At 38.4% G+C, this 27789-nt stretch overlaps 2 protein-coding genes across 5 annotated transcripts in view; one reads left to right on the top strand and one right to left on the bottom strand.

The window, feature by feature from the left end:
• Positions 1-537: 537 nt before the first annotated feature.
• Positions 538-23293, bottom strand: BTF3L4 (basic transcription factor 3 like 4). 4 transcript variants are annotated; one of them, XM_086716963.1, is made up of 6 exons: positions 23229-23293; positions 18774-18840; positions 15110-15223; positions 2596-2797; positions 1702-1761; positions 538-996 (listed from the first exon to the last, which is right to left on the bottom strand). In XM_086716963.1, the coding sequence occupies exons 2-6, from the start codon at positions 18825-18827 to the stop codon at positions 950-952; spliced, it is 477 nt and encodes a 158-aa protein (XP_086573089.1). In that variant the 5' UTR covers positions 18828-18840; positions 23229-23293; the 3' UTR covers positions 538-949. The 4 variants fall into 4 exon arrangements, with proteins under 4 accessions (XP_086573089.1, XP_025789670.1, XP_086573090.1 ...); XM_025933885.2 differs by lacking the exon at positions 23229-23293 and adding an exon at positions 22160-22282; XM_086716964.1 differs by lacking the exon at positions 23229-23293 and adding an exon at positions 21779-21889.
• The window catches only part of TXNDC12 (thioredoxin domain containing 12), a 27316-nt gene continuing 22756 nt past the window's right edge, over positions 23230-27789 (top strand). The window contains exon 1 of the mRNA XM_025934773.2: positions 23230-23624. Coding sequence (XP_025790558.1) covers positions 23528-23624 — 97 coding nt within the window. The 5' untranslated portion in view covers positions 23230-23527. The remainder of the gene's footprint in view (positions 23625-27789) is intronic.

Genomic DNA, 27789 nt, shown 5'->3' with positions numbered 1-27789 from the left:
TAAGGCTGGCATAAAATTATTTAGCAAGCACATGCTAGCTATTCCAGTTTGAAATCTACCAAACTATAAAATTAATGGGGAAATAAAAAGTTGAAGATGGAGTTGTTGTTCCTCAAGATGGGGGGAAAATGTTTTACAAAAAGAGGGGATTAGGCACTCACTTAACTCTATATGGAGAACATCCTTCTCAGGCTAGGTAGAAGATGAGGAAGAGCATTACCAAAGGCTGACCAGGCCACTGGGAGACCAAAGGGAGAGGGAAAAAGGCATTTAGGAAGAAAGCTAGAAGAAAATCTTCTGGGTCTGACTAGGTAAGTGAATCTAAGGCAACCACACCAAAGATATGCTATCCACTATGCCAACATGGAGCTGGTGGCAAAATATCTCAAGACATTTTAAACCCAGAGAAATGTATGAAAAATATGTTAACCAAGCAAATTAACCAAACTTCCAAGGGTAAAATCTCCTCAGATCTGAAATCCAAGATACTCACTTTTCATTAATTCTCTGCATTATTAGAAAAAAATAAAAAGTAACAAATGTAAAGATTTGCTTTATTTCTACTGGGGGAAGAAGGAGGATAAATAGAACTGTTTTCCAATTTGCTCTCCACTGTATACACACATACCCACACACATACATACACATACACACACCAAAAATACTCCAACAAAAAACAAAACAAAAAACTGAGAATCAAACACCAAAACACCCTCAAACTGCACCAATACTTCGTATTTTGACCAAAAGAATAGATCCTGGGAGGAAGTGCAAAATGCAAAATCAAATGACCGAAAAATGCTGAACAAACAGCATTATTAATATACAAAATATTTATATTACTGAACTAGTAACAGTTGATGTTCTCCATGTCTGTAAAACTTTGGAACCACATAGCTGATTTGTTAAATCTAGTCCATGCCAGCTTCCAAACACCAGAAAAAATTTTTTAGTTAGCTTCATTCTTCGATGCCTCATCAAAATTTTCTACGAGATCTGGAAAAAAATAAAAAAGGAAATGAGTAAAAGATACAAGAAAAAAAAAGTGGTAAATTAAATTCCTAACTTCTAATCCTAATAAAAACAAAATTGTTGCTACTAGAATTAGCCTGAAAACATATAGGACAAGAGGCAGAAATGAACTGGTGGCATTTCACTTATTAATAATGCTTCCTTTATCTGCTTTTTTTTTTTTTTTTTCTATCTCAAGCAGGCTCCACGCTGAGTGTGGAGCCCAACACGGGGCTCGATCCCACGACCCTGGGATCATGACCTGAGCTGGTATTAAGAGTTGCATGCTCAACCGACTGAGCCACCCAGGTGCCCCTCATTTATCTGTTTTTAAAACAGTAATCCTAACGAAATGTAAGTCTTTTTTTAGTCTATGCAAACTACTAAGGTGAACAGCATTTTTATATGCCAATCATAATTCCCACAGAAATGTAACAATAACTAAGCAAATTTCTAATCACAGTGATTCTAATTTAATAAACACAGGTAGCAGAGCTTTGTGTTACAATTTCTGATTCTAAGTTCTAAATGGGAGGGCTTTTTTTCTTTTTCATTAGATGTATCCATATTGTCGTGAATCAGTTTAAATTTATGAGCTTACCATCAACAAAAACTGAAACTCATTATACAATGAATTAAATGTGATAAACAGGCTGCTAAAAATCTTAAAGCTAAAGAAATGTCACTTACCTGGAACATCATCATCCTCCTCATCAATGTCTTCTGGTTTTGGTGCTTTGCTATCCAACACTATGAAAAGTTTATTTTAAAATTAGTCCTGAAGAATAAAGGCCTTCATAGAACACTTGTAATATTTATTCTTTGTGTCTAAATCTTATATAGTTGTTTGGAAAAAGCTAAAGATTGTCTGATCTAATACCATATTTTTTACTTAATAGTAAAATCAATAAAACTTTAACTTCATTAGGCATATACTAAATATAGCTGGCAATTTCAATGGGTAGTGAAGGTAAAATTTATATGAAAAATGAAATAATTCAGGATGAGTTGGAATAAAAACACATTACAGTTAATTTATTCTTTAAATTCCATATGCTCCAAGTCAAAAGTCGATATTCAAGACCTTTTCCATCTCTTTCGGTGTAAGAAAGTATCTAGTTACTGAAATAACAGGCTCTTTGATTTTTAGGGGTGAGAAGACACATTTGAAACCAGGACTATCTTGGAAATTCAGAACTTATGGTTGCTGCACCTATAGTACAATCAACAATATTAAACAAAAATATAGTTCTGTAATAACAGTATCTTCTTGTCATTAGTCAGAAGTGAATAGTAAATATTGTCCATAAAATGTGGTCTGCAGATCCTGGCACCTTCCTTTTAGGTAATTACCTCTCATATCTGTATTACTACCGAAATGTATCTGAATATTCAGTATGCTACACTGCATAATTATTAAAGAAACAAACTCAAAAAATTATGAAGCATATAAGCAAAGCAACATTTTTAAAAGTAAAATTTACATGCAAGCAAATCCTTCCAGTATAAAATGGAACACCTTTTAAATCATTAGGTTCTTTAAACAGAGGTGGAGAAGGAAAGACACTAAACTGAAATACCTACCTTGCCGAGGGAACTGTTCAGCTAACTTCCTAAGACTTGTTAAGCTGTCAGCACCAAGCTGACTTAATATTCCAGGAAGCATTTCTGTGATTGGTTTGGCTTCTGCATGACCAGTAATTGCAAAGGTGTTAGCAGAAAGGGAAGCTTGGACTTTGGGATTGTTGAAATGGATAACTGTCCCATCATCTTTAATCATGTTCACCTGTATGATCACAGAAGCAAAATGTACATCACATAGTTGGTACAACTAAAACAGTATCTGTTTAAATAACGATTTAGCCAATTACATTTGTTTTTTGTTTTTTTTTTTAACAATCCCAAGGTAGTAAGCAGTAGATATGGGTGGAAAAAGACCCTAATGACAAAATGGTGTAGGTGGCACAGATTACATTTTATTATAGAATCTAGATTTTAAATTCAAAGACTTCTACTATGAAAAAGAAGTTTATGACCATATTTTAAAAATAATGGAAGTTATCAGCCAAGAACTGCCTTGTTAATGAAATTACCCAGTATCTTAATCAATTTACACTATCAAACTAAATTGGTACAGATACCATTTGGTGGGGTAGCATCTTACTTAGGCAACAGGTTGTAAAGGGGTAATGGCGTATGGTAAAAATAACCACGGAAGATCCATAAAGAGCATCAGAAATTTAATCAGGTGTTTCACTCCTTTGAACACTTAATAAATTTACAAAAATTTCAACTTGTTCTCACCATGTCATTCTGTGAAAAGGATTTTGTCAGTTCCTCTAACTCCTAAATGTAGCTTCTCAACAACCTTTAATAACCCTTGTAAATGTCAAAGAAGCTCTCCAAACTTGCCTGGCCACCTGAACATGCTTTATCAATTACCAGGAAATCTTTAAAACCATCCTCACATTCTTTTGGTAGCTTTCACCAACATGAATCAACTGTTTCAGATTTGATTTTATCCATTGCCTGGGACTTGCTGAAAAGGAAGGTTAAACATGTGCTATTTAAAATATTATTTTTCTCTCTCACTCATGTACTTTCTTATTTGTGTTTTAGTGGTGTTAAATTTGTATAAGTTAAAAGTGTAAATAATGTGATTCCACTATGTAGTTGATTCCACTTGGATAAGTTACCTTGGTGGTAACATGCTTATTATATAAAAAGGCTAGGAGAGTTAACTCTTGGCTAATTTAGAAGCATTTCATGACCCATCCAAAAACTACCCTTGTCACAATCAAGCAGAGATGCTGTGTATTCTCCATGGTCAGTGGAAGTGGGCTTTTCTTCCTCAAAGGTGATCATCACCACTGATAGCATCAGAAAGGAAGGGGAACAAAGGGGCTTCTAAATTTCAGGAAAGACCTGGAACACAGAGAAAATAAAGGCATATCCCCTGGAAAATTATAACTAAGCTCCACAAATAATTTCCCAAATTTTCTCTGACAAAAATTACTATTTGAATTCTTTATCTTTCCCAGTATCGGTATTGTACTTAAGGTTCCATTATGCATATTACACACAGTAAGCATTCAATCCAACTGTTCTGAACAAATACCATTATGAGTTAAAAATAATTTATACTGACTTTAGAAAAAGATAAAATTATATAGTTCTGAAGGTATAAGTTTAGGTAGAAAAGTTTTTAATGTTAAAGTGGCTGAAAATTTGGAAGAGGAACGGCTTGAGAAGGAGGTGGCATAGTGGATATGAAATGGGATGTTGTTCCGTATCTATCCTAGAATCACATAATTCTAGTTGGGAAATGAATAAAGATAGGGTAGGACTCCATTTTCCAAATCAAGACCAAATCACATAATTTTAATAAAGGATTTCTACAATATTTCCAGGACTGAAAAGTCTGAAATATTAGCATTTGAGATATTTTTTATTTACAGATGTTAAAGTCATAAGAGATTTTGAAATCAATATTGTTCCAAAAGTCATGCCGTATATTTGTTGAACTTAAGAGGTTTTCTAGTTCAAATCTCGTGAGAGAAATAAATACTAAAGGCAAGAGCTCTTGGCTAAGCAAATATTCAAGGATAAATAGTTACATGCAAACCTAGAACTTGAACCTGGGTTCCCAACTTTGTTTAGTTTCCTTCCTACGATGTCATTCTTTTATTTTTTTAAAAATTTTTTAAAGTTTTCACTTTATTTTAATTCAAGTTAACATAGTTATATTAGTTTCAGGTGTACAACATAGTGATTTAACATTTACATACATCACCTGGTGTCCATCATAGCAAGTGCCCTCCTTAATCCCCATCAACTATTTAACCCATTCCCCCATGCACCTCTCTAGTAACTATCAGTTTGCTCTCTATAGTTAAAAGTCTGTTTCTTGGTTGGCCTCTCTCCCTCTGGATATGTCATTCTCATTCTTAAAATTGTTTATTTGCCTTTAAGAATTCAATTCTTTGGCCCCATGAAAGCTTGCCAGCAATTATTTATCTCAGAATATAGGCTAAGTGGAGAATGTAAAAGAAAACTGACACAGATATATGGATAATATATATCTTGCTAGCTACAAAACAAAAAGCTAACACAGGGCCAAAAAAAAAAAAAAACCATGATTTTTCTTCTGTTCAAGCTTCTTTATCAAAGGCTAAATATTAAGTCATATCTTAGTAGTTTAAAATATGCTGAGTTTAGTGTGAAAAGCAGGATGAATTCCATCTCAGACTGTAAAACAGAAATAAATTTATAAATGGTTGTTTTAAATGGGGTTGCACAAAAGATGTAGCTTCATGAAGAGAAAGGTCCAGAAAGGGGTGAAGAATTTAGTTAATTTAATTTTTTTAATGTTTTCATTTATTTTTGAGATAGAGAGAGACCGAGCATGAACAGGGGAGGGGCAGAGAGAGAGGGAGACACAGAATCTGAAGCAGGCTCCAGGCTCTGAGCTGTCAGCAAAGAGCCTGATGCGGGGCTCAAACTCACAGACTGTGAGATCATGACCTGAGCTGAAGTCGGATGCTTAACCGACTGAGCCACCCAGGCGCCCCAAGTTTAGTTAATTTTAGAATAGAAAATGAAGTACTTTAAGTTAAAGAAGGCCAAGATATTTTATTTCTATCTACCATTCCTTCCTCTCTACTGAGCAAATAACATGATTATATAAGGCTTCTAGACTCAAGCTATTAGAAACTATCAAAGGATGAATTGTTGGGTTGAGGAAGATCAGACACTTCCCCTACCCTTTTAGAAGCAAAAGAAGGGATTAAGGACCTTGTTAAATTCACAATACAAATTGTACACATTTCATAAGGAGACTTCACCTTTTCCAGTTACCACTGCTTAGTCAGAATAAGTCATACATAGTCTATATACAGTATAAAAATAAGGAGCAGACAAGGAAACAAAGACTATTAAATTAGCTACTGTGCCAGCACTCAGGTCCCTTTTCAATCAAACAACCCCTTATGTCAAAATGTTTTTTCCACTTGGGGCGCCTGGGTGGCGCGGTCGGTTGAGCGTCCGACTTCAGCCAGGTCACGATCTCGCGGTCCGGGAGTTCGAGCCCCGCGTCGGGCTCTGGGCTGATGGCTCAGAGCCTGGAGCCTGTTTCCGATTCTGTGTCTCCCTCTCTCTCTGCCCCTCGCCCGTTCATGCTCTGTCTCTCTCTGTCCCAAAAATAAATAAAAACGTTGAAAAAAAAATGTTTTTTCCACTTTAACAGGTAGTTTAAGGTAAAGGATGCTACTTGAGCTATGGAGGAAGTAGAATTTTCTTTTTTTTGTTTATTTATTTTTGAGAGAGAGAGAGCATACGAGCGAGCAGGGGAGGTGCAAGGAGGGGGGGGGATGGGGAGTGGGACAGAGGATCTGAAGCAGGCTCCGTGCTGACAGCAGAGAGCCCAACGCAGGGCTGGAACTCACAGTGAGATTACAACTGGAGCCAGAGCCGAAGTCAAACGCTTAACTGACTGAGCCACCCAGGCACCGGGTGGTGCTTGGACAGTACTGATGTGTCTTGTAGTTATTAAAAAATGGTCTCTCATGCCTAGTACATTTACATATGCTGTTTTTACTGTTTAGAACCGTTTTATGCTTCTCCACCTTGTAAATTCTCATTTATCCAAGACTTGAGTCAGATGCTTCTTTGTGAAAATTTAAGGTTGTTTATGCACTTTCTGTACTTCATGGGTATTGCAATTATATGGAATTGTCTTGTACGATAATTGTGTTTGCAAGTCTTTGACCTTACTAGAAGGTAAACATCTTGCCATCAGAGACCATGCCTTACTAGACATAGTATGCCCCTAAGTGTCCAATACATAATAGTCACTCACATTTGCCAAATGAATGGACACCTCCAATACAATTTCAAATCTTGGATACTGTCAGAATTGAACTCCCCAAATGCTAGATGAGGGGTCATCTCAAGTTTTAGAAATAACTCCAGTAGTGGTCTTGATGAAAATGCCCAGAACCCGCTGAGCTGCATCTTTGGCTGGACTTTTCCTATTGTTCTGACTTTTCAGAATCAGCCTGAATGCCTGACAGAATTCAGGGGAATTTTAAGTAATTCCTAGCAACTGCTGAGTGGCCCCATTATGCTGCTATCAAAATCTTAACAACCCCTACCTTTGCTCACCTCTGAGTAGGGCACATATATTAATCACAGCAACCCTTCTAGCTGGTAAATTTGATGCTTGCTTTATTCCTACACAGCAGTAAATTGTTATGGTTCTAGGAGGCTCACAAAGTTATACTTGACTCTACATCTCTTGCTGACAATTGCCCTCACAGTTCAGAAAGGAAGCTTAAATTCTTCCTTTTTTTTTTTTATCCAAGTCCCCACTAGGTCAGGTAGTTGCACTTCTAAGAATTGACAATTGTCTTAAAAATCAAGTTTTTCTGCTACTCCTTCCTGTATGTAGTAGCATTTATGTATTTATTTTTAAGATTTTAATTTCAAGTCATTGCCACATACAACATGGGGCTCAAACTCAGAACCCAGAGATCAAGAGTCGCATGCTTTACTGACTGAGCCAGCCAGCTGCCCCTGTAGTAGCATTTAAATGTTTATCAGGTACTTCACCTTTTATTGCCTTCCTCCTATATCTTAATAAGGTGAAATAGTAAACATTTTAAGAAGAGGACACACAAGTGTGGGGTTTTGTGAGGCTAAGGGATATACGAGTTTGAAGATTATGGGCTTGGGGCGCACTCTCATAAATCAGTATCTTTCACATTCAATGCTTCTTTTTTTTTTTTTTTTTAATTTTTTTTTTTAACGTTTATTTATTTTTTTGGGACAGAGAGAGACAGAGCATGAACGGGGGAGGGGCAGAGAGAGAGGGAGACACAGAATCAGAAACAGGCTCCAGGCTCTGAGCCATCAGCCCAGAGCCCGACGCGGGGCTCGAACTCACGGACCGCGAGATCGTGACCTGGCTGAAGTCGGACGCTTAACCGACTGCGCCACCCAGGCGCCCCTCACATTCAATGCTTCTAAGCTCAGCACCTGCTTATTTCTAAAGCGTAATATGAAGCATAATCTACTATTGTTGATATGAGCTAAAGCTAACAGCTGTCATTAAACTGTATGATAAGCTAGGATCATTTTCTCTTATGTTCTGGTGGCAAGAGTCTGATGAGATGTGATTCTCCACAGCTATGCTATAGAGTAAGATGGCATAACCTTTTTGAAAAGCAATTTGGCAACATGGATGAAGAATTCTAAAATGTTCATGCTTGTTCAGCCAGTAACTACATTTCCAAGACTCTCTCTGAAGGAAATCAGAGCTGAAGATACATATTATGTATATTGAAGTCCAACATATGGTTCTCTTATTATGAAAGCATTTAATGTACTATAAATTAAGAAATACTAAATTGTGGTATATCCATTTACTGAATATATGTAGACATCTACAGTGATGATTAAGAAGAGTTTTTAATGATACAAAACAATTTTTATGATATAATGCTACTTGGGAAAAAAAGATTCCAAATTGTGCTTCCAGCTGTAGTCTCAAATATGTTAAAAATATATGCATATAAAGATGGGAAAGAAATGTAAAACTAATAGTAGTCCCTTCTGGGTAGTGGGATTATGATTGAATGTTAACATTCTTCATATTTTCTATATACCTGTAATTTTCTACAATGATAATATATTTTCATATTGGAGGGGGGAAGCTATTTCAAAATCAGAAAATGTTCACCAACAGATGAATGGATATATGTGGTATTATCCAAACAATGGAATATTATTTGGCTATAAAAGGAGTGAAGTTCTGATACATGCTAAAATGTGGATGAACCTTGAAAACATTATGCTAAGTGAAGTAAGCCAGATACGAAAGGACAAATATTGTATTACATGAAATAACTACAAGAGGCAAATCCACAGAGACAAAAAGTAGGTTAGAGGTTATCAGGGGCTGGGGAAGAGGGGATGGAAAGTTACTGCTTAATGAGTACAGAGTTTCTGTTTGGGATGATGAAAAATTCTGGAAATAAATAATGATGGTAGTTGAGTAACAGTGTGACTGTAATTAGTACCACTGAATTGTACTTAAAAATGGTTAAAGTGGCAAATTTTATGTTATATTTTACCATAATAAAAAAAGTAGTAAAAAACAAAACACAAACCCAAAAAGCAGGATCTTAAAAGATAAAGTAAGGCTGCTATGGAATAAGGTGAATGGGACATGGTGCTTCCCTTTTACTCTCCGGTACTCAGAGCTGTCCACCAATTGGTATCTGAGGCTCTAGTTGGAGGGAGAAGAAATTGTAGTGAAGAGTCACCAAGAACTTTAGGTCTTCCTTTGATAGAAGTGGTTCAGGAAAAGTAAGACTCAGGAAGAAGAAAATATAAACAGTAACACTTATATGTACAATTACAAAATCTACATTTCTTAGCCTTATGCGTTCTCCTGAGCTCCAGTTTCCTATGACTACCTTTTTAAAAAAATTTTTTTTAAGTAATCTCTATGCCCAACGTGGGGCTTGAAGTCACGACCCTGAGATCAAGTGTCACATGCTCCACCAACTGAGCCAGCCAGGTACCCCAATGGCTAACTTCTTGAGAACAATTCCATCTCAAATAATCAGTATCCCTTAAACTTAATGGACCCCAAACAAATTCATCATGGGAGCCAGCATGCTACAGACTATAAAATGATAAATAAACACAATCCCTGCTGTTAAGACTCTTATAATCTGGGGGGGGGGGGGGGGGGGGGGGGGGGATGACACTAATTGGTGGTTAATAAGTAACCATTATATCCCACAATATGAGGTTGTCATAATAAATGTATTATAGCAGAGCAATTTAAGGTAAGGGCAGTGGAAGTATAGAGAAAAGGGTTGATTAATTATGCCTGGAAAGATAGGAAAAGTTTCATAGAGGCAGAATTATATCCTAGGTACAAGAGAAGATGTCCTCTGAACATAAAACTCTACAAAGCAACTAGGCCATCTGAATCTGAAATTCAGATTTTTGGTGATGTTTCTTACCAAATAAATCTGATAAAATTAATCATTTCTGAGAAATGCAACAGATCCCACTGTTTGATAGATTTAGGTTATCAGATGAAGACAGGTCACTATATTCAACCAGAATACCAAATAAGAAGCACATCCAAATACCTTCAAATGTCATAGAATATAAACCATTTTTAGAAATTTAGTTCTGGGTTATAAATCTTTTGGAGTCTGCCTAGGAATTCCCTCCAAAAACCTGGTTATTTACTTGGTTTTTGTATGAGACAGTCTCTGACACTCCCCTGCCCCTTACTTTTTGACAGCTGTGTATTTCTCTTTGGTAACATGTAAAAGATCTATAGATGACTAATTTATTACACCAAATCAATAAACTAGTGAATACATAAAAGACAAGAGACTCATAATCCAAATAGTCCTTCAGTTTTTAAAGTTTCTAAAGACATAAATTAAGCTTTGGGGGGGGGGGGAAGTCGCCAATACCAACAGCTTAGAAAGTAAGATTAAAACTTTACTTGGCAGAAGTACATTCCATGAGTTTTTGGAACCCACGGTCAATCTTCCTCTTCCCCACCCAATAAACTGAGTACTTTCTACTTGTTTGATGTTTTGAATGTCTAAGTACAGAAAACATAGTAATATTATTTTTGTTCTACAACAATGGCAGTGGTGTCTTATCTTTTTGAAAGTTTTTATCTGCTTTTCTTAAACTGCCAAAAAACAAAAAGACAGCATATTCCTCACAGTTCAGCACTTTTTTTTTAATGTTTATTTTGAGAGAGAGAGAGAGAGAGAGAGAGAGAGAGAGAGAGAGGAAGAGGGAGAGAGAGAATCCCAAACAGGCTCTGTGCTCTCATCACAGACTCTGACATGGGGCTCATTCTCATGACCACGAAATCAGGACCTGAGCCAAAATCCAGATCAGATACTTAACAGACTGAGCCACCCAGGTGCCCCCCTGCATTATTTTTATTTTAATAGTAAACTCTATAGTTTACTGTTTATGAGTTCAAGTCCTGCATTGGGCTCTGTGCTGACAGTGCAGAGGCTGCTCAGGATTCTCTCTCTGCCTGCCCTCATCCCCTCTGTCTCTCTTTTTCTCTCAAAATACATAAACTTCTTAAAAAATAATAATAAAGTAAAATCTACACCTAAAGTGGAGCTCGAGTCACGCGCTCTACTGACTAAGCCAGCCAGGCACCCCGGAGTTCAGCACTTTGAAACAAGTTTCAAACATTGTTTGAAACTAAAGAAACTAAAGATAACAAAATTGTAATCAGTAATGTGTTTCTTCTATTCTAAGATATATTTTTTCACATCTTTGTGTTTCTGAAAACTTCTGTACATGTCTTCATGTTTACATTGAATGCAGTAGTTTCTTTTCTCCCTCTGAAGAGCTGTTTTTAAACCCAGTATGTGTCATCATTTTGTTTAAAAAATTTTCTTGAAAAAAAACTCTAAATATAGTAACAAAAAACATAATGTTTGAGGCAAACCGTGTTATATATAGTATACTAGATATTCCTACACAAAATCTGCAAAGTGTTATATAAAGTACGAATATCTTAGTTCTCAAAAAATCAATTTTAGAAAGAGGGAGAAGTACGAAAAAAGTAAAACTCCTTCCCATCTTAGGTTCAAATACTCAGAAATTTTATACCTGTTACCTTGCATTGTTAATTATTTTTATACATATTTTCTCTGTATAATTAGTCTGTGAGGGCTGGAATACATCACACACACACACACACACACACACACAGGGTAGGGGTGCAATGAAAGTAGTAATGCTTATTATGTAGCATCAATTTTCTGTGAAATGTTTTGGAGCTATGACTCCTCAAAAGGTTGGAATTGCATCAGTAGTACCAACAAAAACGAATTCACACTACAGTTTAATAAATGCTATAATGAAAGTATATTATATAAAATAAAAGTATATTATGTAAAATATAAGTATGTTACGAAGGCACATAGGAAAGGCATCTAACCCTTCTTTACACAAGTGTATATGGGTACTAACAAGAAGGTTTCTGGAAGAAATAATGTCTGCATTAAGACCTGAAAAAAAAAGAAACAGCAATGTCCTTGGAAATACTGTTGGGAATTTATCTGTTATGGTGTAACTAATGAATTCTCCATGGTAGGTGCTCAATATTACAGGGCATAAGGTGGGAAGGGGGTGGGTATTGATGAACAGGGAGATAGGAGAGGAAAAGGCCAAGAGTGGATATAAGAAAGTACAACTAAAAAGACCAAAAGCAGGATAAATTTATGAACAGAATGAACTCTGGTTTTAACACACTTTAGTTCAAATCTGGAATCCAATACTTACTAGCTATGTGATCTTGGGCAGGTACCTAATTCTGTCTCAGCTTTCTCATCTGTAGCCAACAACAACTGATTCAAAGAGATATTGTGAAGCTGAAATGGGATAATTTGTATTTGTCTAGTTAACCAATTAGTTTCCCTACTAGATCATAATAAGCTCCACTACTGCCTAGCAAGTCCTTGGCAAAATGTTTGGCACACAGTAGATGTTCACTAAGTGTTGACTATCATTAAATATTTTATTAAGAAAATTTCAACTGCAGTAATACCATCAACTCAGCACAGCATTGTAACAAGTTTAGCTGCATACTGAAAAAATCAAAAACTGTTAGTTGACTGATTTCCTTATTTTATTATAAAACATTTATAAAATTAATGCTATCCAACCATGAAAAGTTTTATTAATTATAAGAACCATAAAGTGTCCCAAATCTGAACAAAACAAACATTTAGAAAAACATGCCCTTGAGGGTGCCTGGGTGGCTCAGTCAGTTAAGCATCTGACTCTAGATTTCAGCTCAGGTCACGATCTCATGGTTTGTGGGATGTAGCCCTGCATCAGGCTCTGGACAGTATGGAGACTGCTTAGGATTCACTCTCTCCCTCTCTCTCTGCCCCTCCCCTGCTCACACTCTCTCTCTCAAAATAAATAAACTTAAAAAAAAAAAAAAGAAAAACATGCCCTTGGAGATATTATATTACATAGTTAAATCTATACATCATGGTGGTATAAATGGAATCTTTTCCTCTCTAAAGAGTTATTTTTCAACCAAGGGTGACTTTGTCCCCCAGGGAATATGACAAAGTCTGAAGATATTTTTGGTTGTCATAATTGGGGGGAGGGTTTGGGGGGGGGCTTCCTGGTATCTAATGGGTATAGGCCAGGGATGCTGCTAAACATCCTCCAAAGCACAGGACAGTTCCCTCAATAAAGAATTGTCTGATTTAAAATATCAGTAGTGCTGAAGTGGTGGGGTGGGGTGGGTGGTAGTTGGAGAGTAGAAATGTAGGTGAAGATGTAAGACTGCCAAAACACTTACAAATTCAAGTTGTTTAGGTTTAGCATTATTAGAGTTATTGTCTATTATTGCAGCTTATTGTGTATTTTTTTTTTTAGAAAAAAAGACAGCAAGCTGGGGAGAGGGGCAGAAGGAGAGAGAATCTTTTTTTTTTTTCATTAAAAAAATTTTTTATACATTTATTTATTTTTGAGAGAGAGAGAGAGACAGAGAGAGAGAGAGACAAAGCATGAGTGGGGGAGGGGCAGAGAGAGAGGGAGACACAGAATCCAAAGCAGGCTCCAGGCTCCAAGCTGTCAGCACAGAGCCCAACGTGGGGCTCGAACCCACAAACCATGAGATCATGACCTGAGCTGAAGTCAGATGCTCCACCAACTGAGCCACCCAGGTGCCCCTAGGAGAGAATCTTAAGCAGATTCCATGCTCAGTGCGGAGCCTGACGTGGGCCTTGATCTCACAACTGTAAGATCATGACCTGAGCCAAAATCAAGAGTTGGACGCTTAACCAACTGAGCCACCCAGGCACCCCACAAATTGTTCTTTTTTACCAAGCTTTAGATTTTTTAAGAGAGGCTGAGATTTTTTTTTTCTCTCATATATACCCCAGATAAAGAGAATGATCTCTCTGAAAATTATTTTAGGTCAATAAAGATATATAAAAGTTTTCAATAACTCAGAAGGAAAAATGCATATAAAATGCTTAATTTCAAGACTTGCAAATGAAGTTCTTATCTTTATCAGAGTAAGAATGCACAGGCACATCAAGCTAAAAGGAAAAAAAGATACATGTGGCTTACATTTTCTACTACTTCAGTATACTAATTTTGAAAGTACAATGCAGAATTAAATAGTGTAGTAAAATTTATTCATACATGCATATTAGAAGGAACATGTGGCCATTTCACTGCCTTTTCTTTGGTACTCTGCTATTTCTTAGTGATCCTTGACTCCACATTATTTCTGATCTGTTTTACAGCACGTGTGCATTAACAATCTGTTAAAAATTGTGGGGTGGTACCATACAAAGTAATGATATCATTAAGTATAATTTAAACATTCAACGTAATTTATGGCAGTGAAAATTTAAACATTGATTACTATGGGAAATGAATCATCAGGCAGAAGTGACTCTAGATGGTAACAGATCACAAATAGTTGATGTTATCATCATTTTTCTTGAGTATCTTTTGAAATAACATCAGTCTTTGGTTTCATATTTGAGAAAAGCAGTATCACCAACATATAATAAAATGATTTAAAAAATGTAGCCAATAATTTCTGGAAAGGGTCTAATAAGAAATCCAATCCATGTAAGGCTATTACTAGAGCTTCTTGGCTGAGGTAATTAAAGAGATATTGTTGAGTAGAAAGGTGCTCTTATGGGAAAAAAGTCCACCTTATTTGAAGAAATCTTGGAGTTTCTTTATTTCTATATTATTAGAAAAAAATGTTACTTTGCATGAAAATTCAAGAGCAGTTCCATAATTTTGTCTTATGTGCAAATTCTGAGTCCAAAAAGTATGATGAATTCCTTAACCGTCCACTAAAATTATTTTTTTTACAATCAGCCATTTTTATACAATCAGCAAATTCAACAGCTAGTTCTTCAAAGCTACCTAAGTGACAACATCAGATTCTTCTAAGCTGATATTTTACATTCAAAAAGTGTGGATATTTGTGAATGTGCCATATGTCCACACAATTTAACAATTTACAAAATGACCGTACCTCTTCAATACCAGCTATATTATTCACAGCCAGTTTTTTTAGAGAACTCTGAAGTTTTTTGTCATCAGCTGTAGCTGTTCTATGTACCACCTTCTTCTTTCTGCGAGCTGTACCCTGAAAAATAACCAAACAGAAGTGTTAAGATGCTTGCATCTGGTAACCACAGTCACATGACTTCCTATTCTAATTAAAATCCATGTAAGAAATTGCTGACTTAATAGTAACAACGAAGAAGACTTTTCAGAATTGTGACTGTCAACCTAACCCAGATTTCTGAGGGTCAGTTCTAGCCAGTTCTTATTCTCTAAATATCCATTTATCATTTCAATGTTTCAAAAGTTTTCTAATAAAAATAATTTATAACTTCAAGGTAATTTAGTGTTTTATAACAACTTCCAAACATTACAAGGAATGTTTTTTTACAGTACCTACCACCCCCTGACAATGAAAAAGACAAAGTTCTTACTTCAAGGAGCATACATGAGAGGGAAAAGTCAATAAATACATAAACAAATCAGACCCTTTCAAATGGGATAAGGGTAGTAAGGGAAAAAAAAAAAACAGTGATAAGAATATTTATTGGGTGAAGGCAAAGCACTATTTTATTAGAATGTTCAGTGAAGAGGTGACATTATGAGCTGAGACCCATGGGAAGATCTAGGGGAAGAGTGATTCAAGCAGAATGAAACAAGAGTGAACCTATTGTTTCTACAGAGAGAAAGCAGGTCAGTTATGGCTAGAGCAGAGTGAACAAAGGAGGAGGAGGAAAATGCAATCAGAAAGACAGGCAAGGGCCAAATCATGTAGCCTAGAATGCCATGGGCAGCAGGTGGATTTTATTCCGATTGCAATAGGAAGGTTTTAAGCATGGGAATGATTTGATCTCATTTATGATTTTTATTATGATTTTTACAGATGACTGAAGTTGCTGTAGAAAATGGACTACAATGAGATCAATCAGGAAGCTACTGTAGCAGTCTTGACGAGAGATGAGGGTTCTGGCAGTGGAGATGGTGAGATCTTAGACTGTCAGAAGAACCAACATACTAATAGACTGGATGTGGGATATGAGGAAAAAAGGAATCTAGAATGATGCTTAGAAATTTGGCCTGAGCAAATAGGTTGAAAATTACACTATTCACAAAGACAGAAAGAGCTCATTTCTAAATGGATACTTCGAAACTCTTAATATAGATTTCCATTGAAAAGTTATTTAAAATAATGGATTAAATTCCTGGGCCAATTTACAAAAATGTAACCTACAGCAAAAATAAAACATTACCAAAAGAAGCCTACGTCTTGAGGGCTAAATCTTTCTGACACCTGGCAGGAGTAAGGGGAAAGGAAGAGAGATTTAATTCTCTGGGTAGTTCCCGCAGTACTCAGGGAACCAGCCTTATACAGTAGGCAGGGGCTACCATCTCAGCAATGCCGATGGGAGTGAAAGAGAGCTCTGTGAGTAGCAGCAGAGGATGTGACAAAATCCAGTTGCTGGAGGATGGACTAGGAGGACTATTTTCATAGATCCTCGTTTATTTGTGAAACATTCCTGACTCAGGGAAAGCTCAATCGCTTGCTCAAATGAAATGATCCTCAGTACCTCAAATTCAATATGTCTAAAAGCTTACCAGTCCACCAAACTATTCTTCCTAGATTTGTAGCTGGTAGTACCACCATATATTTAGTCTTTAAAACCAGAAATCTGGGGGTCATCCCTCCTCTGTATTCTGAGTCATGTCAATTCCAACTCCTAAATTTGTGTTCCATATACTACAGCAGCAGCCTTTCAATCATTCTCCTCTATGCCAGACTTCTATTTCATTTCCATTTTCCATGTTGTTAGCACCTACCTTTCTAAAATGACTATTCTTCTTTTTTTTTTTTTTAATTTTTTTTTTTTCAACGTTTATTTATTTTTGGGACAGAGAGAGACAGAGCATGAACGGGGGAGGGGCAGAGAGAGAGGGAGACACAGAATCGGAAACAGGCTCCAGGCTCTGAGCCATCAGCCCAGAGCCCGACGCGGGGCTCGAACTCACGGACCGCGAGATCGTGACCTGGCTGAAGTCGGACACTCAACCGACTGTGCCACCCAGGCACCCCATGACTATTCTTCTTAAAATCCTTCAATAGTTGCCCCTTGCCTATAGGATAAAATCCTAACCTCCTTAATATGGCATATAAGACTACGATATAACCTTGACTTACCTGGTTGTTTAGTTTCCTACCATTCTTTATCCATTGGATAGTCTAAACTCTAACTGTACCAAACTAAAACAAGCCATTCCATTAAGCACCATGTTATCTCAGCATCTTAGGTGCCTTAGCATGTATGAGAATAACAATCCCCTCGTCACCTCACACCTTTACCCTCACCAGTCTACCTAGTTATAAATTCTTGTTTGTTTTCCAAATCTCGGCTCAGGGATGACTTCCTTGTCCCTCCTAGGCAAAAGCACCTTGTACTTCATTTTAACATTTACTACCCAGTAGTGTAACTGTGAGCACGTCTCTCTTCCAAGCTTAGTTATGTCAAGAGAAGAAAACCCTGACTAGGTTATCTACTATGTGCCAAGCACATAGTAGGTGCTCAGTAAACTAGTTAAATGAATGAATGTGTGAACCATCTGGTTTAAAATGTGTAACAGTCATGTGCTGCATCAAGCTCTTCCAGGTATATTCTATGGTTCCTGAATATCCCTAGTTTTTTCATTTGTACATTGCATTAGACTTGATGCTACCATGTGACTACTTTAGTTACATGAGTATGTTAATATGACTCCAGAGTCCTATACCTGTGTCACTATGGAAGAAGGAGAAAGTACTAGTCACTTCTTTCCTTCCCCTTTTATCTCCATTCTTAGGAGTTGTGGTAATCATCAAAGTAAATGACAGGTAGAGTTGCTACATAGTGTCCTACCTACCGCCTTCCAGGTCTGAGCTAAGTACTATCTCTTTTCCTTTTACAAATATTATACTAGGCAGAGATAAGGGCAGAGTATTCTCCTTAAGCCTGGGGCAAAAGCTGAAGGGAATCAAAGATTCTCAGAACAAGCTTTTCTTTGGGCTTCAAAATACATGGAATAAGAATGTTCATGCTTATATTGACCAACAAAGAACAGACAGGAATTTGGGAGGAAAACCCAGCAATGAAAAAAGTATAATCAGTCTGAGCATCTCCAGTTAAACCACTTATAAGCCTAACTGTACAAATAGGTGTATCCAGTCAAGATAAGGTAACCTCAACATCTGGGATGCCCTGTAAATGAGCCTAACATAATAACAGCTGTCATTTATTAAGTATCTATTCTGTGCCAGATAGGTGTTTTGTAAGTATTACTCTAATCTTTAGATGTATCTTATGCAGGATTTTTTTTATTTTGCACATGCGAAAATGGAAGCTTAACAAGGTTGGGTAACTTGTTCATGTCACATAACTACCAGATGTTAAGAGGATTCAAACAAAGGTGGCTATTAACATTGCACCACCAGAGAGAGAAGTCTTCTAGTTACCTATATTAAATCTAGACAAGTTTTTTCAAATTGGAATGTGGTTTGATCTTGATTATTGAAAAGATTTTAGATTTTCAATGACCACAAATCCAAAATAATACTACTTTCTGATAATACATTTTCCTATCAATTTTTCTTATGCCACACTCACCTTGCCCCCTATCCGGACCTGAGCCTGAAGTTTGGCTAACTTTTCTTGATTCATGCTGTTGGTAAATCTAGGGGGGGAAAAATACATTTGTTAAAATCACTGTTTTACCAAAATAAAATAACTGTTTATGCAACAGTACCTTCTGGTTCACTAGGCTTGCAATAGGCATTACCACTGTGATCATATTAATACTGTCTATATAGTCTTAATAAATATTAATAACTTGTTCTCGCTCATAAACCAGATATTAAGAGAATGAAAATTAAATAAAACCACCAGGGAGTCAAATACACAAACATAAAATAGAATAGGATTCAAAGTTACCTATTTGAGGATCCCTCCTTAAATGCATAATTCAGTTCTTGGGCATTCAGTAAAACCTAACCAATTAGAAAATCTCTATAGACAAGCCAGTTTTTCCCCCAAAGGTTTTTACAACAGAGAGCAGTTACCAAATGTTACCAGCACAACCTTTAAGTAGATTTTTTTCTCTCAAATAATAAATGAGCCATAAATAACCTTGTGCCCATAAATAAATAGAAAACAAAAAAAAAGAAGAAGAAGAAAAAGCAGGACAAAGAAGAAATTCAACAGTAGGCTCTCTAGCTGTCAAGATATGAGGGAGTCACATCTTCTATTCAAGGTCAGATGGTATGTTAATAACAGGAAAAGAGAGCCAGATTTTCAGACATTCAGCACTTCAGCAGCCCTTTCCACAGAGTTCATTCAGTACCTTGCACTGATATAGTATGTCAGACTTGTCAAGATATTCTTGCACACTAGGTAAAATTCCTCACTGCACAATTTGACAAAAACATCTCTGCTACATTAATACTAAATTTTTGTGAGTGCTTAGTGGGGAGGAGAGTCTTAGAAATAGCCTTTTTAAGGCCAATTTTGATTTTGAAAACTCTTAAGAAAATTATAAAGCCATAAAACCTAATCTGGTCAGTGACATTCCTGACTAGAGAAAAAAAGTTAAGTTTATAATGGGTTGTAACATTCCACACTATATAAACAAATAAAAGCCAAGGTTAAAAGTCTTGTTTTACTTGTTCTGTGGAACAACAGATCATTACCAAGATGTGAGAGAGGGAATAAAGGCTGTTCTCAAACCTTTTTTGGCCAATTCTCTAACCTCTTTATAATTATCATTCACATGAAAAAGATAATGTCTTCATTTGAGAGATGAAAGAGAATAAAGATTATATAAGTACTAATTGTTCTGTTTTCTGACACTACTGGAGCACTAACCTGTGTGTGTGTGTGTGTGTGTGTGTGTGTGTGTGTGTATGCATATATATATATATATATATATATATATATATATATATATATATATACACATATATATATACACATACACATGCTTCAAGGCCAAATAAAGTCCAGTTCCCAAATAACATTCAGAATTTATAGTTCCTCAATCTTTACTCAGCACTGTATCACAATGCTCAAGCAGCTAAAAACACGCTTTAACAGGAGGAGTACAAAGCCAGAAGGCTTAGGTGTAGGTCAATCTCAACTCTGCCAGACTTAATTAAATTTGCTGATGCAAATCCCAATGTCTATACTCAATATCCATAGAAGAGGACCAATATTCACTTTTCTCAAAGGAATGTGGCCATGAAAGTATAGTGAACTTAGTATAGAGCCTAAGGAATTTTTTTTTACAAAAAAGGGACGAAGTGAAAAATATTAGAACTAGATACAATGTAAACCTTAGGGGCTCTTCTGCATTTTGAAGTAACAATCCCCAAGAGAAGAGATGGAAAACAAGAGAATGAAGTCAAGATAAAGAGTCTTGACTTGTTTGAAACAAAAGCAAAAACAAAATTAACTCTTTATATCAATGTGTTGATGAAAGAACAGATTTCCATTCCAGGTAATCAGTGTAACAGAAAACTTGTTCCCAAGAATTATCTCAGAGAAAAAGCATTTTAGGGATGTTCTCAAGGGGTAAGGGGAGAAAGAAAGACAGTCCTTTGTCTATTAGCAGGTTGGGGTATGTGGAATTGAAGGAGAAAAGAGGACTGGACTCAGTCTATGAGAGATGAGGTGTCAAGCTCAGAATCTGGACTAGACCTCAAAGATCACCTGGCTTAATTCCCTATTCTTCGACCAACCTTTACTTCATTGTACCCATTATTCCTGTCTTGTATGTGAGGCCATCTCAAATACCTGCAAGCAGCAGCAGGGTATTAAAAAATTATGAACAAATAAAACAGTTCACCTCCCTCCTAATTTAACAGATTTGGAAATGAAGGTCCAGAAGGGACAAGTCACTTCCTAGACCCAAAAGGAAGAACTTCCTAAGAATATAAATTACTGCGTTCTTCCTTGGGGATCCTAGGATCGGTTAGCCCTTTACTCAAGGACTCAAGAAAAGTGTAAATAATGAGGTTCTGATCAATATTTATTGAGTGCCTAAGTTCCAAGCATTATGCTAGGCACTTTCTTTTTGTTTACACAGATAAAGTAATTTCAATCCTTTGTCCTGACTTTTTATTATGTGGGGTTCCTCTAACAGAGGCACAAGTTTTGTAATCAAAAGGATCAAGGTTCTACCCCTTAAGACTTCAGAAAGGTATTTTACTTTCTGAACTTGTGTTCCTTCTGTATTAGAAAAGGTTTAACACTACACAATTCATAGGGCTGTTTTAAAGGTTAAAGGTTAAGTTAACAAGCACAGGGTATGGCTCACAGTATATATTCAAAAACTGGTAACTATTGTTACCACTCCCGAGGGAACATCTATGGTATAAGTGAAAGAACGTGGGAACGGAAGTTGAAACCGCCATTCACTAGCGGTGTAACAGGGTGCCCGTCGGTCAATCATCTGTTTCCTGACAGCCTACTATGCATCAGGCAGTTTGATGGGGCTATCGAGATGGACAAGGCAATGTCTCAGAGAGGGAATCAGAATTGTAAATACTGCCATTGCGAGGTGAACAGAGCTGCAACGGAATTCAGTCCCAAGCGCTTGGGGGCCGGGGGCTGCTAACCTCAGTTTCCCTATCTGTAGAGTGGGACGATCAAACGAGATGACAACAGATAGGCTGTTGTCACAGCATTGTTGTTGTGAATAGAGTAACAGGAGAGAGGCGGGGGTAACCCGCCTCCTGGGACTGGATCTGGGAGGCAACACCGCGGGTCCCCGCTCGCCCCCATAGGGGGCGATGGTGCTGGGGACCTTCCCTCAGGTGCCGACCCCCAGCTGCGCCGCCGGTAACCGACAAGCCAAACCAGCCGCCTCCGCCCCCACTCGGCCCGCCACGGCGGAAGTGGCAGCCCGAATGGTTGGCGGGTGTCGGAAAAAGAGGGCGGGGGGAGACCGTGCGCAGCGGCCTATGGCCGTGGAGTGGCGGGACCGCCGGGGGTCTCACCTGAAGCAGGGAGGGTCCTCCAACAACAGCACGCGGCAAGAGCAAGATGGCTGCCTCAGTCGAGACAGAGAAAGACGACGGCAGCAGCGGCGGCGGGAGCGGGGCCCACGTGACACAACCGGCTCCGCCTCTCTTTCTCTCTCACCAGAGCAGCCTATCGTGGAGAGCGCATATAGAACTACAAAACCCAGCCTGCTCTGCGCCTACCAATAGAAATGCGGCAGGTGCAGGTGGCCGCACTGCATTCTGGAGCCTGCAGTCTCCCGAGGATTCCATTGTGCCTACAATTTTGTAAGGGTACTAATAAAAAAGAGGTGTGTATTTTTGTTTGAGGATGTATTTTTGTCTCATGTCTTTCACTACTCATTAACTACGCACTGTCGGAGTCAACTAGTGCGGACTCACTAGTGTATTGACTCAACTAGCTTCTACTGGGAGGAGAGATGGGAAATTTTACCGTTTGTTATGTAAATCAGAGAGGAAAACTTGAGGAGAAATACTCAACCCACAAAGTTTAAAAACAAGTCAAGTAGATTTAACCAGAAGAAGTTTTACGCTTTAAATGTCTGCAGTGACTTTTGTCCTCGTTCCCTGAAGATCTGGGTTAGTTTTGCAATAAGGGATTCGAAATTTGGTTTTCTGGGAGCTTGCATCGGTTGGTTGCATCATCCCAGAGTGGACGAATTGCGGCTGCAAGGAAAAATAAGGTCCAGCGCTGCTTCTCCAGCAGGAAGGGGCATTCTTGCAAGGCACGAGACAATACACTGCAGAACAGGTTTGCCAGGTCTCCTCGTGACCAGAGCAGGAACCTAAGAATGAAATCGCGTAGTCTAGGTTTTTGGGATTTTTTTGTTTTGTTTTGGTTTGGTTTGGTTTTTTTTGCGGAGGAGGAAAGGGGAGGCCAATGGGCAACGCGCCCACTGTAGGGAGCAGCTGACTTCACCGATCAATAATTCGCGTTGTGAATATTAAGTGCAGCGGTTCTTGGGGGGAGGGGCTAGCTTGCAGGCTGAGGCAACCAGCAACGGTTCTCTTGAGCCCTCTCCCCACCCCCACTATCTCGGCCCACCTTCTCCTTCTCAGTCTTCGGACTGAATATCCAGAATCGAGGGGAAGCAGGTCGCGCAGGAGAGCAATTCCCGCACCCTTCTACGTGATCTGCACCTTTAAACTTACTCCATCTCAAACCAGACCCCGGAGGCACCACCCACATCCGTCTAACATCACTTCCTTCACGATTAGGAAAAAAAAAATCTGGGAACGCGAGGGGTTGGGCTGAGCCGCACTTGGGGAACGGCACGGACCTTCTGCTAGGACTCTGGGTCCTCCTCCGTCTGCTCAGCCCGGTGGCTCCGCGCACCTACCACCATGGAGCTTCGGTCTCATCTCGGGGCCACTTGTTTGCTGAGCTTCAGTTTCCTGCTTCTCATCACCTCTTCTGATGGACATATTGGGCTTGGAAAGGGTCAGACTGCCTTCTTATATTAATCTTTACTCATACTGGGCCCCAGCCCAGTATAACCCTCTTCTTATGCTAACACGATCCCCCTCCCGTTCTGTCTCTTAGGCCACGCCAGGTTTCTTTTTATCCTCTCTAACCGCTCCTGGATTTTGAGGATTTCTAGGGGATGAGGAGTAGCGGGTCTGGGAAATGGTGAGATGAGGAAGTTGTGCTTGAGGCCTCCCTAAATTCTTGGGTTGGAGGTAAGGAACGACCCTAAAGCAGGTTTAAGAGCCAGCATAGGTGCCTAGCACTTGGTAGGTCCTCAGGAACAATCATTTTTCCTTTTGGGAGAAATATGGTCTTTGGAGACCTGCACATGCAGAGACCCTTTCCCTGGCTATGAAGATCCCCCTACTCACCTTCTCCCTGAAGAGTTAGGTTACTGCTTCTTCCGGACCTTGGGGAGAACAGCACCTGCATCCCAGGACTGGTATATAAGGAAAGGCCAGGTGAAGGATAGAAGGTCTGGTGTTAGAGGGTCACCAACAGTTGTCCTTGGTGTGCTTCAGTCAATGTGTCTGAAGAAACTGATTTTTTTTTTTGAGGAGTTGAGGGGACAGTGGTTATGAATGGGAGATCGGTGTGACCTCCACCCCCACCCCATCCCCTTACCTACATCTCCTTTGGAATTCAGGGTTTATGCTTTTTCTAAGTAGAAGAGTGGTAGCATGGATTCTCCTCTCCTTTTTTTGTACCAACCTTACTGGATGGAGTGATTCTGATGCAGTCCTGATGTTTTAAACTTTGCTTTATCCTTCCAATTTGCATATTTATTGGCAGGTGATGAGGTTGGGTGGTCACTCCTTCAGTAAATAATTAATTTTTGATCACCTACCATATTCCAGGCACTGTACTAGGCACTGGGGATCTTGGAATAGACAGGACAGATAAGGGTCCTGCTCACAGAGTTCATATTCAAGTCAGAGATACAGAGAGTAGACACGTGAACAAGAACAAATGTAAGAAGCAAGAGAATTTCAGCTAGGGATAAGTATTGTGAAGAAAATGAAATCGTGATGGAGTAGAAAGAATGGCTGGGGAGGGTGAGGGAGCTGGCATTACTTGAGCTAGGAAGGTCAAAGAAGACTTCTGTGAGAAGGTGATATGTGGATTTCCATCTCAGTGATGAAACTTCATGGTGAATTCTAGTGGGCCAGAATATTTTCAGTACTGACAATCTCATTTTGAAACATTACTGTATATTTAGCACAAAAATGTAAGTACCAAGGGAGACAGAGTATGGTGTTATGAGTGTGGGTGCAGATCTGAGTTTTAATTTATTCTGCTATTGGCCAGCTGAGAGGCTTAGGGCAAGTTGCTTCACCTTTCAAAGCTCAGTTCCTCATCTACAAAATGGGCATAATAATAACTACCTTGGACACTCAACAAATAATTTACTCTGTTCCAGTTACCATTAGGTGTAGGCAATACCTTAGAGTCATGTGTTCAGTATCTTTACTCCTTGGTAGATATTAAGCCATATATTTATTAATGGTTGTTCCAGTTGCCATTACTGCATAATAAACCACCCCAAAATTTAATAGTGTAAGGAACTCATTTTATTATGCTCATAATTCTGTGAGTCAGGATTTCAAACAAGGCACCGTGGGGAAGGTGTGTCCCTTGGTTCCATGTCTGGTTACTTTTCCATGTGGTCTTTCTTCATGGGCCAGGTGTGGGGTTCCTCAGTATGACAGCCAGACTCTTAAGAGGGTCCGTCCCAAGAGACCAAGGTGGAAATGCATTGCATTTTTATCATCTAGCCTTATAAGTCACATAGCATCACTTCCATTGTAGTCTGTAAGGGCGTGTTCAAGGGGAAGGACCTCCATGGAAAGAATGTTGAGGACACTTTGTAAGAAAAGCATGTGGAATGAGATATTGCTACAAGTATAGTCTGCTCCAGTAAGCCAGGACCATTTCTGTCTCATTCATGCTCAGGAATATCTGTTGAAAGAAGAAATGAATGGTGTATCTGATCATTGAGATCCCTGTCTTTTTTCTGCTTATAGTCTGAGGACTGTCAAAGCAAGTAAGCAAGCAATTGCATAAGCTGTGATATGTATGGTGAGCAAGGAAAATACCAGTAACTGTAGCAGTATGTAAGAAGGCAACTTGAGGAAGGGGGGCTGTGCTCTGAGGATTAGAAAAAAAAAGGCATGTAATATTGTGTTATAAACTTAGAAAGGATTTAGTTAATATTTATTATTATGCCCTCCCAAGGAAGAATATTTAATTGTTCCTGAAAGGAATTAATAATGTTTCAAATTTTTGTTTTTTGTATCTCTTGGGTATGGATTCTTGGGAAATAAATTATAGCCTACCTACGCTACCTCCCCCAAAATGTGCTACCTGAAGCAGTATTTCCTGAAAATTTTGATGAGTATGATTTCTTCCCAAATGTTTTCAGAGCTCTGGCTCTTTCCAGAAGATGGCCTGTTGGTTTGCAGAGAGAAAAGACTGAACGACCCTACTATTTTCATTAAAAATAGGAAATACAGAAGTGTGAGCACTGGATAGGAATCAGGAGACCTGGTGTTTTTGTTTTGTTTTGTTTAAAAATTTTTTTTTAATGTTTATTTTTGAGAGAGAGAAAGAGAGACAACATGAGTGGCAGAGGGGCAGAGAGAGAGGGAGACAGAATCTGAAGCAGGCTCCAGGCTCCGAGTTGTCAGCACAGAGCCCCACACGGGGCTTGAACTCACAAACCCCGAGTCATGACCTGAAGTCAGACGCTTAACCGACTGAGCCACCCAGGTGCCCCAGGAAACCTGGGTTTTAATGCTGGTCAGACCATGTAGCTCTGGTCTTACCAGGGCACTATTAATTGAATGAGAGTGTTGAACTAGAATTGATTCCTAAGAGTCATTTCAGCTCTAACAGTATGGTATTGGAGTGGTTTTAACAAATACAGTTGGTATTAACAGTATGGTATTAACAAATACAGTTGACTCTTGAGCAGCACAGGGGTTAGGGATGCTGACACCTGCACATCCCACAGTCGAAAAATCAGCATATAACTTTTTGACGCCTCCAAAACTTTACTGATGATCAGTAGCCTTACCAATAACATAAATATTTGATGAACACATATTATTATGTTCTATATATTATATACTGTTTTTATATAATAAAGTAAGCTAGAGAAAAGAAATGTTAAGAAAATCACAAGGAAGAGAAATATATTTATAGTACTGTAAAAAAATCCATGTATAAGTAGATGCATGCAGTTCAAATCCATGTTGTTCAGGAGTCAACTATAATTTTGTTGTTCTCTGCGTCCTAAAAATTTGGGATATATCATCTATGGGGAGAATTGTAATGACTAACATTTTCTGTACATTTACTATATTCCAGGCACTGTTCTGTGCATTTTTCATGTATTAACTAGTTTAATACAATAACCCTCTGAGATGGATAATATTTTTTCTTATCATCCTCATTTCACAGATGAAGAATCTAAAATGGGGCAAGGGAGTCACACAGCTGGTATATGGACTCTCTGGTTTAGAAATCCTAGAGCCCGTCCTCTTAACCAGTATACCATTCCTGTCTCTGAGTGCAGAAACTCCTTTGAAGACTCACAGGAGAAATAAGAAAGTTGTCAATGGGGGTGGTTCAGATGCTGTCACTGCCTGAAACAGAGATAGATGACTTTGTTAAGTCTCTGGAATAAAAATTCGGCACTGACACATGAAGTGTCAGTGTCCTACGCACATTCACAAGAATCCTATGGGGTAGATATTTTTCTTAGCCATATTTTGCATTTGTGAAAATGCCAAGAGGGTGGAAGTGGGATTCCAGTCCAGTTCTGCTCTACTGTAGTTGGACTTTGCTTAGCTACTGTGTTATTCTATCTCTGAGGTACAGTGTTGCTTGTTTTAGAGGCTTGGCTGCCAGCTCTGACACTTGACCTTTTGTTTCAACAGCAGGAGTGGGTGGATAATACTTTCCTGATGTCTTTCACATACATTCATGAAAACACTTTCAGGATGAAGGGGTTGGAATTCTGCTGTAAATGCTGTGTTTAGAAATGGTCCTCCCCAACCCCACTTTAAAAATTAATGTTTTAGGGAAAGGGCTACTGATGCGGGAGCCTTCAGCTCACTTTGCAGATAGTGGCATA

The sequence above is a fragment of the Puma concolor genome, chromosome C1, assembly GCF_028749965.1.
Source record: "Puma concolor isolate L17-30 chromosome C1, mPumCon1.1.hap2, whole genome shotgun sequence".
Classification (NCBI taxonomy): Eukaryota; Metazoa; Chordata; class Mammalia; order Carnivora; family Felidae; genus Puma; species Puma concolor.
Note: the sequence above shows the minus strand (reverse complement) of the source record. Positions and strands in the feature narration are given on the sequence as shown.

Bases quoted from the DNA above. Each gene is read 5' to 3' on its own strand.
- BTF3L4 (XM_086716963.1), bottom strand. From the start codon at position 18,827: ATGAATCAAGAAAAGTTAGCCAAACTTCAGGCTCAGGTCCGGATAGGG. The intron at 2,798-15,109 runs GTACGGTCATTT...GTGATCATACAG, and splicing joins ATATAGCTGGTATTGAAGAG to GTGAACATGATTAAAGATGA. The intron at 997-1,701 runs GTAAGTGACATT...ATTTTTTTCCAG, and splicing joins GGAGGATGATGATGTTCCAG to ATCTCGTAGAAAATTTTGAT.